The sequence below is a fragment of the Muscardinus avellanarius genome (genome assembly GCF_963383645.1).
Source record: "Muscardinus avellanarius genome assembly, chromosome: 2".
NCBI classification, from domain to species: Eukaryota; Metazoa; Chordata; class Mammalia; order Rodentia; family Gliridae; genus Muscardinus; species Muscardinus avellanarius.
The window spans coordinates 80,326,857-80,337,710 of record NC_137787.1 but is presented as its reverse complement, the minus strand read 5'-3'; the positions used below and the strand labels follow the sequence as shown (position 1 = coordinate 80,337,710).

The following is a 10,854-nucleotide window of genomic DNA, read 5'->3' as shown; positions in this document are numbered from 1 at the left end:
AAGCCCAGCATGGGAAGGAGGGATGGGGATGGAACCGGGTGGGGATCAGGTAGGGGCTAACTGGGCGATGTGTGCATGTATGTCTACAAAAGTTTTTTTTTTTTTTTTTTAATTTCAATATGATGTATGAATACAGTGCACCAATAAAAAATAAAAATAAAAATAAAAGAAAGAATGCATGCTAATTATCAGACCAGAAGTCCCACTTGTCGAATATTGAGAGCAATTTGTGTGAAGTGGGGGAGATGAAAGAAGTCAGAATATGAAACGGAAGAATGAAGAAAAGAAATTAAAATGAAGTTAAGATAAGAAGTAATCTGGAATCAGAAAGCACTATGCTAAGAATCCCATTCTGCTTCCAGAAGTGGAAGTGCTCACTATCGGGAAAATGTGCAAGGCATACCCCTGCAAGGTCTCGCTCCAAGGAAGATTCCAGGCATTCCAGATCAAAGTCTAGGTCCAGATCTGAATCTAGGTCTAGATCCAGAAGAAGCTCTCGAAGGCATTATACAAGGTCGCGATCTCGATCCCGCTCCCATAGACATTCCGTAGCAGGTCTTACAGTCGAGACTATTGCAGACGACACAGCCACAGTCATTCTCCGATGTCTACTCGAAGGCGTCATGTTGGCAATTGGGCGAATCCTGACCCCAACTGTTGTCTTGGAGTGTTTGGGTTGAGCTTATATATGACAGAAAGAGATTTAAGAGAAGTATTCTCTAAATATGGCCCCATTGCTGATTTGTCTATTGTCTATGACCAGCAATCTAGGCGTTCAAGAGGATTTGCCTTTGTGTATTTTGAAAATGTAGATGATGCCAAGGAAGCTAAAGAACGTGCCAATGGAATGGAGCTTGATGGACGTAGAATTAGAGTCGATTTCTCTATAACAAAAATACCACATACTCCTACACCAGGAATTTACATGGGGAGACCTACCTATGGCAGTTCACGCCGTCGGGATTACTATGACAGAGGATATATGATCAAGGCTATGATGATCGGGACTACTATAGCAGATCATATAGAGGAGGAGGTGGAGGAGGTGGTGGATGGAGAGCTGCTCAGGACAGGGATCAGATTTACAGAAGGTGTTCACCTCCTTACTATAGTCGTGGAGGATACAGGTCACGTTCTAGATCTCAATCCTACTCACCTCGTCGCTATTAAAGCATGAAGTTGAAGACCTTCTGAAACCTGCCATAGAGCTGGGATATTGTTTGTGGACAATATTTATTATTGTCTCTGTGTTTAAAAAGTGAACCGTGCCTAGTGAAGTTAGGTGACTTATACACCTTTTATGATGACTACTTTTGGTGGAGTTGAAATGCTGTTTAATTCTGCATTTGTGTAGTTAGGTGCTTTGTTCAAAGTTAAGTGTTTTCAGAAGAGTATGTTTCGCATGTATTTTTTTTACAGTCTAAATTTTGACTGCTGAGAAGTTTCTGTTGTACAAAACTTCATTTAAAAGGTTTTTCTACTGAATCCAGGGTATTCTGAAGATCGAAGCCTGTGTGTAAAATGCTACCAAATGGCAAAAAGCAACAATAAACAGTTTGATTTTTACTTTCCTTTCTAACATCAATGCTTAGCATAACTTCAGATCTAAGTTGCCAATAGTAAATTTAGAACAAAAATACCCATTTTTCCTCCAGTCCATGAAACATATGTATTTAATATACCTGCAACTAAGTGTTTAAAAATATTCTCTGTAACTCTGTACTGCTAATATTAGAAATAAAAAATCAATACCGCAAATGCTTAGTGCTTATATAAAAAAACAAAAATAAAATAAAACAAAACAACCTAACCTATGGAAAATAAGTATTGAAGAAGAAAAATAAACATAAATCAAAAGCATTAGCAACATCTTAAGAGACATTAAATATCATATTTTTCCAATCACAGAAAAATGAGATAGTCTTCCGTCTTCAGGATGCAAGCAGAACCCCAATAAGACAAGATCAAAGAACTCCGGGCCACATAATAAAATGACAAATGTAGAGGTCAAAGAGAGAATCTAACACATCAATATAAAAAGGATGGATACAAATCAGGGGCCAAAAGTAAGAACCACTCCATATTTCGCAACCCAAATCATGAAATCCATGAGGGTTACGTTTGATATAACCTAAAATCTGAAAGAAAACAACTTTCAACCAAGACTGCTGCTATATACAGCAATGATACCCTTCAAAATTGATGAAGAAATAAAAATCATCCAAGATAAGCAGAAACTCGAGGAATTTATGACTACCCAATTGACACCAGCAAAAGTAAAATAAAACACAAAATAGACAATAAATAATTACAAAAATCAGAGAAAGAACCAATTATATAAGATAAACAATATAAACACACCAATAAAATATCAAGAAAACAAAAAGATGGTTCTTTGAAAAGAAAAACAAAATGAATAAACTATTTTTCCAATACAACTAAAAGAAAGAATCTACCCCAAATATTACAATAATAAATAAAAAATGAGACATTACAACAGACAATGAAGAAATCTACAGGATCATCAGAAGTTATTTTGAAAAGTTATACTCCAATACAGAAGAAATTGATAGATTTCTATACACATATACCTAAACTGAGCCAAGAAGATATAAAAACATAAATCAACCAATAGTAAAAAAAAGAGAAACAGAAATAAAATACTTCCATCAAAGAAAAGTCCAGTTCCAGATGGATTCCCAGCTGAATTCTACAAAATATTTACAGAAGAACTAAAATAAATTCTTTACAAATTATTTCATTAAATAGAAAAAGAATTTTTCAAAACTCCTTAAATGTAGCCAGTATCATGTAATACCAAAAACAAATAAAGATACCTCAAAACGGGAAAATTATGAACATAAATGAAAAATTCTAAACAAAATCTAGTGATACACATTCAAAACTAGATCAAGAAAATTGTACACCATGAACAACTTGGTTTTATTATAGGAGTGCAAGGCTGGCTTAACACATGCAAATCACAACTACATAAAGATCCAAAGGAATTATGTAAATGCATGTAGATTGAATGACTCACTTTTGAATGAGGACAAGATCATAAAAAAATAAAGAAAAAATGAAGAAAATATTCTAAAATTAAATAAAAACAGAGACACAGCATACCAGAATCTATGAGATGCTTTGACAATAAACCTGTAAATTAGACCAGAGACTGAAATTATTAGAGGACTATATAAGTCCACAGCTCCAACATATAAGCACAGGTAGTCTCTTCCTCAATAACACCCCCAATGCACAAAAAATTAAAATAAGAATTAATAAGTGTGATGGCATTAAATTAAAGAGTTTCCATTCAGCAAAGAAAATCATCCAGAACCTTAATAGAAAGCTAACAGAATGGGAATAAAACTTTGCCAGATATTCCTCCAATAAACAAGTTATATCTAGATTATACCAGAGATATACTAGAATATATCTAGAAAATAACTTAAAAAACTTGTCACTAATGCAACAGCAACCCAATAAGAAATGGGCAATTGAACTAAATATTTTACAGAAGAAATACAAGTGCCCAATAAACATCATTCACAATCATGGAGATGCATGTCAAACTATACTGAGATTCAATTTAATCTCAATCAGAATGGCATTAATCAAGAAAACAAACAATGGTAAATGCTGGCAAGAATGTTGGGAAATAGTAACTCTTTTACACTGTTGGTGGGATTGCAAATTAGTGCAACTGCTATGGAGATAAGTATGAAGATTCCTCAAAATATTAGAAAGGAATCCATGGTATGATCCAGGTAAACTGCTCAAGGATATCTTGCCAAAGAAACTGAAATCAGAATATTATAGTGATACATGTATATTCATGTCCATGCTTATAGCAGCAAAATTAACAATACCCAAATTATGAAACCAACCTAGGTGTTTATCAACAAATGAATGTATTACAAATTTATGTTATACACACAAAGCAATTCCACTCAGCAATAAAAAAGAACAAATTTGTTTTTTTTTTTTTCAGGAAAATAAATGAACCACATTGTTATGTGAAATTAACTAGCCACATGAAATGAAGGGTCATGGGTTTTCTATCATATGTGGAAGATGGGGAATAATTGGGATACAAGAGGAAATTTAGATAACAAAAGTAAAACTCCAGTGGAATGAGAGAAATGTTCCAGGAAATGGTAGTGACAGGTTGAGGAAGAATTAACAAGGAAAACACATCCATTGAAAAAGAGAAAAAGGGCTTCAGATTTAGAGAATCATATTAGAGACAGTCTAAAATCAGGCATCGAGCTAGGTAGCAAAGCTGAAATTTAGAATAAATTGCTGAAAATGATAATTAACATTTGTCTAGCTCTTTTCAAAGCTTTTTCATGTGTATAATTTAATCTAATAATCATGCTATGAAGTGGAAACTTTAGAGAATGATTGATAGGTAGAAAATTTGCTATTCCCCTTTTGACTTAGATTCTATTATTAATTGTGAAAAGGAAAATCTAAAATAAATTTACAGACATTCTGAGTGGCATATGAATTATTTGTAGGTAAAATATTCTCTAAGATATTTCCCATTTGAAGAATGCTAAGAATGAAAGCATTCTTTGAATATTTAGAACATATGATTAGATGCTAATCATTTACCTTTACTGAACCTACATCATGTCTAGAATTTTATGTGAGTATTTTAAGGATAAAAATGACTGTACAGAGAAACAAATTAAGTTGTAAAATACTCTAGAAATTTTTTACCAGTGTCTTGAAATATGTTCACACATATGTACATGTCTCTAACAATATATGTGAAGGGGGTATAACAAAGTCTATGTCTATATATATTTTTAAATTGTCCAAAGATATATGTGCCTCATATATCTACAAATATGTGGAAATATATGCACAGTGCTTATAATTATTTTAAAATGTATGTATAACTAAATAACCATAGATATGTTTTAATTCATATACCCTGTACCATATTTCTTTCTGTTAAAATAATGATCATATAAACATACTTATAAGGTTGTTGGCTAACTAATCTTCACTGTCACTAAGTTTCAGTTAAAAGTTAGAAGTTTTGGTGCTCTGTCGCACATGATGGTGACAATTATTATATGCTATGGTGACTTTTGATAACCATAATGTACTAAACATTTCAGAAAGCTAGAAGAAAGGAATTTGCCATGAGTAAATGATAAATGCTTGAAGATATTAATATGTTTAACCTAAAGATTACACAATATATTCATATATATTCATTAGCAAACATTACGTGGTACCCATTAAAAGTTCAACTTTTTTTTAACAATTAATAAAACAAATAAAATAAATAGACTTTTAGTATAAAGTATGACCAAAACAGAGTCAAAAGACAGCTATCTTCCATATTTAAATTTTAGAAAAGAAACACATTATATTCTATTCTGAAATAATTTATTTAAATAGATTGCTTTTCTTTCTTTTTATTTGTGTGCGTGTATTTGTGTGTGTGTGTGTGTGTGTGTGTGTGTGTGTGTGTGTGTGTGTGTGTGTTATTGGAAATTTAAACTAAGGGCATTTGATATCTGAGCTTTACCCCAAGCCCTATTTTATTTTTTATTTTAAAATAGGGTCCAGCTAAATTCTGAGTTTCATAAAATTACTGAGGATGGCCTTAAAACTGCAATCTTCCTGTTTCAGCCTTCAAAGTACTGGGATTATAGGCTTGTGAAATCACACCCAGCTATATAGTAAGATTTTTAAAATAGTTCCTTTGCAAAAATTCTATACACAAACACAGAAGCTTACACAAAATTCCACTTTATTTTGTTCAGTTCTCACAAATCATTTTAAATTATCTTCTTTTTCATATTATTGAGACTTTATAGTCTTTTCTCCAATATAGCAACCAAAGTAGTCCTTTTAAAGCATAATGAATTAATGAGTAAAACTGATTTTAAAGTATCTCTGTGCACAGATGTATACTGATGCCAGATATTATTGTCTAATTTGAATTGTCACTGTATTTTGTGATTCTAAAACTCCAAGTGCTGCACTGTAGTTAACTCACCCAAAGTCAAATCTATAGTGTCTCCAGTGCCCACAACAGAATTTGTTCCCTTGACTAATTTTATCTATTTCTTAATGCCTCCAGATTGCACCCTCTACTATAGCTACACTATAGTAGAGGTAAAACATTCTCCTTTTAGGACCTTTGTAATTGTTTCTTCCACTTGAAGGATCTTCCTCCAAATATACATTTGAATGGCTCTCTCATTTCTTTAGTACTCTTATCTCAGATGCCTTTATTTATTCTTTGAAAATTGAAACCATACTCTACCTTCTTCCCTGTACTCTTATTCTATTTTATTATTCTCCATAATGCTTAACAGCATTGGACAAATAGTTTTACTATGGTCGTTATTAATCTTTAATTCTGCTGGAATGCAAATCCATGAAGATTAATAATTTATCATTTTATTTTGTCATAAATCCCTAGTCTGGAGAAACATGGGTGCTCAATAAATATTTTTGGGTGACTTAATGAAATCATTATAACACTATGTATAAAATAATTAATATTGGAGTAATTTTGCTAACACAGTTATGAGTTTTTTATATTAGTAGTTTTTAAGATGGTATTAAAACTATTTAGCCATTTTTTAAAAACTTGCTTCCCTGGGAAACAAGGATGTAATAAGCATAGAGGCAAACAGTAAAGTAAAAAAATTTGTTTCTTAGTCTTTTTTGGGGTGATGATGTAGAATATACATAAGATACCAGCCTAGAGTTTGAATAAAACACATTTACTTGGCCAAAATGCATGTAATTATTTAAATATTATTCATGTCCTGTAACAAGGAAAGGCAGACACTAATGAATGCAATGAAGAAAATCCCCTATGTTCACAAACATGCACACAATTATTTATTAAGATAGTTTTAAACTCCCCCACTGGTAAAACAAATTTCTAACCTTTTGTATCAGAGAGGACCTTAGATGTTACCTAAAATTACCTCATTAGTGGAAGGGGAAATGAAACCCAGAGAGGCCAGAAGACACACATTAGGAAAGTGGAGGAGCCAGGTTCCTTCCTGGTTGTCAGTCCCAAGACATGTATCACCACACCTGTCACTGTACCCTTCTCATCACAATGCAGATAAAGGTACCAATAAAAATTAACTTTATAAGTAATTGATAAGTAAGTCCAAGGGAAAAGCAGCTTGCATTGGCAGTAAATGACAAATACAATAAACAGAATTATAAAAGTTGCTGGATGGAATGATGATATAGTCTCATACTGATTATAGCCAGAAGTATTTTTTTTATACTGAGGACTAAATCCAGGGCATTTTACCTTCAAGCTACGCCACCCTCAAACTCTTTTAATTTTTATTTTGAAACAGGATCTCAATAAGTTGCTGAGCGTCTAACAAAGTTGCTGAGGCTGGTCTTGACCCTGTAACCATTCTATCTCAGCCTCCCAAGTAAAAGAGTTACAGGCATGCACCACCACACCTGTCACCTAAAGGTAAGAGGAAGTATTTGTTGACCACCATCAGTTGATATCAAGAGACATTTTAATCATTCTTATTTTATTTATTTTATTTTATTATATTTAATTAAACACACACATAAAACATACATTTGTAGATATTTGTGGGATGAAATGTAATGTTTTCATTTACATACATATACAAATGTCTATCTCTTCAAACATGTATCATTTTCTTGTGGTAAAATAATTTAAAATCCTTTTTCCTAAAATTTAAAAATATATAGTACATTATTATTATCTATGGTTACTCTTCTATGCAATAGCACAAAAACCTTCTTAGTTCTATTTAAGTATAACTTAGTACCTATTGATCAACCCCTCTGAAACCCTCCTTACCCTACCTTTACCCTTTTTAGCCATGGTCAATACCGCCTCTTACCCTTCCAAGTCACTGGTATCTACTTTCTAGTTTCACTTTTCGTAGGATCAACTTTTAGATTCCACATATAAGCAAAATCAAGCAGTTCTTGGCATCTTTGTTTGGCTTATTTGATTTAAAAGAATGATCTCCAGTCTCATGTATTTTATCATAAATAATAGAAGTTCACTCTTTAATGGCTGTTTAATATTAAATTGTGTATATATATCAAAATTTACACCCCATTTTCTTCATTCATCAGTTGATGAATGCTCAGGTTGTTACATTTCTTAGTAGCAGCATTATTCACAACAACTAAGAAATGAAAACAAACTGATGAGCTGAATCGAAGATAGAAACAAATGGAAAGGCATCGATGTTCATGGATAGGAAGAACCAATACTGTTAAAATGTCCATACTACACAAAACAATTTACAGAATCATTAAAATCCATACCAAATTTTAATGTCATTTTAAAATAATTATAAAAATTCTAAAATTCAAAAGTTATCACATACACACATACACATACATACACACACCTGCAAAAAGTCAAAGATGTCTTGAGAGCCGGGCATGGTGGCACATGTTTTTAATCCCTAAGCTTGGGAGGCGGGGACAGGAGGATCGCGTAGGTTTGAAGCCAGACTTGCTGGCTTAAGAGACCCTGTTTCCAAATAAAATATATAAAAATAGGTCTGGGAGTGTAGCCTGGTGGTAGAAGGGCTTCCAGGAACCCCAGTACCACCAAAAAAAAAAAAAAAAAAAAAGGCTTGAGAAGAAAGAACAAATCAGAAAATCAGAAAGTATTACACTATCAGAAAAAATATACAATTTTTATTAATTTTAAATGTCCCTCTGACCATGTTTTTATATTTAGATAGGCTTGCTTGCCATAATATTTAGTGATGAATTTATACATTTTCTTTGTTACTTTATTGTTTTATTTTGTTTTCACATTTTATTTAATTTGTCTATATGCCACCTTTGTCATCAAAGTCCAGTTATTAAATTTCTCATAAAATTTGCCCATAGTAACTAAAACAAATGTCTCCCCTAGAATCCACACTTATGAAAATACATTTAATTTAGAGAAAAAATTAAGAATTCTCAGTGTATAAAGGTCAGCACAGGAAAACATAATTTATCTCTATATTTCTCTCTCTCTCTCTCTCTCTCTCTCTCTCTCTCTCTCTCTCTCTCTCTCTCTCCATATATATATATATATATATATATATATATATATATGTGTGTGTGTGTGTGTGTGTGTGTGTGTGTGTGTGTGTAATAAAGGACATTTTCACATTTCAAAACTGTACTTACTAATTAGCATATATATTATAATAGATGAAATATGACAAGTTTTTTGAGGCAAAATACATACAACAAATATAATGTCTCAGGCAGCATTCTTACTGCTGGGACCTGATCCTTTTCCTCTTACTGATGTAGTTTTGTTTTAGGGATTCACCAGTCTTAAAAACTATAACTGGAAAGTTTTGTCATTCCCCTTTTATTTTTTATATGTCTAGATTCTCTCTTACATCAATGAAGGGAAACCAGAAAAGAGAGGAAAAAGAATACAGTATATGTATAAAGAAAAGGACGTGGACAAAAGTAACAGGGGAAGGGAGAAAAAAGGAGAGGCACTGTAAACAAAAAAGAAGAATATAGGCGAGAACTAGAAGAAAGGAGATGCAAATGTGTCATGGAGGACAGAAGATGGTGAAGAGTATTTGGTGACAGTTTGTTCCATTTGAAGTAAGGAAAGTGTTTAACTCAGCGATTCAGTTACTAGAAACTTTTGTTTGTTTCAGCATGCATCTAATCCTATCATCTCATAATGGTATCTTTAAACAATGAGTTGCTAATATCTTCTTCATCCCTGAAGGATATGACAATTAACTGTGTTTTCCCAGGCCTGCAACTAAGGTAGTGAATACTTACTTTTTAATGGGCATCTGTCTGAATCATGAACTATGTGTATAAGCAGTACCAAGGTGTTTCTGTCGGCTCTTCCACCACTGAGACCAATGTATCTGACAAGAGTGGTTTATTGGGGATCATGGTTCCAGAGGTTTTGGTCCTTAGGGCTGGCTCTGAGGCATCAACCATAGCAGCAGTGGCAGCGGTGGTGGCAGTAAGGTTCATGGTGTGGAGTGTTGTTGGTCTCACATCGTGGTGGCTGAAAACACAGAGAAGGACAGGAGGGAGAATATGGACTTATATAGTCCCCATGACAATAGCCCCAGTGACCTGCTTCCTCTGACAGTGCCCCACCGCTGTACGTCGCTGCAATGGGACATGCTATCAACACACGGCCATCTAAGGGACATTTTAAATCCAAAGTATAACACAAGAGATACCAAACATATAGCTAATGATACTAATTGCAAAGGGTCTGATGCATGGTTAAACATACTCTAAATTGCCTTGCTAAATAAATGTTGTTTACTTCAAAGCTACATAAAATTTATAAGATCATGCAGAATATTGGATGTGTGTGCATAAATTGTCTTGATGATTTAAATTCTGAAGCCATGATTCTAGGGGCTAAAGGCAAATTAAATCACAATATTAGCTGAAGAAATGTCTGAAGCCATATATAATTATTAAATTGTTTCATTTAACTTTAAGTATAAAAATATCATATTACAAAAGAAAAATAAATGTCCATGCACCTTGGGAAGGGAAAATGAAAGTAAGAAATTGAGTAATATATTTGCAGGCACATCAAATCATACAAATGTACTACTAAAAATTGTTATATAGAAATTGAGAGTAAAACATAGGAATTACCAGAAGCTGACATTTTGAGATAAACATACATTTTAAAAGACTTACATAAATTACATGTGGAACTATTTATATATGAATTAAATTTTATTTCAACACAATTTTGGAAGCTAATATGCTAAAGATCCAAGATAATGAGTATAATATAAAATTCAAAATGTTCCTTTTTTAAAACTTTTTATTTTT

The 10,854-nt window shown here is 32.8% G+C and overlaps 1 protein-coding gene across 1 annotated transcript; it reads left to right on the top strand.

Moving 5' to 3' along the window:
- Positions 1-604: 604 nt before the first annotated feature.
- LOC308259113 (transformer-2 protein homolog beta-like) lies at positions 605-1,170 on the top strand (the record flags this gene model as incomplete). The annotated part of the gene is given in 2 exon segments (XM_080689905.1): positions 605-979; positions 982-1,170. Coding segments are annotated over 2 exon segments (564 nt in total).
- Positions 1,171-10,854: the final 9,684 nt, after the last annotated feature.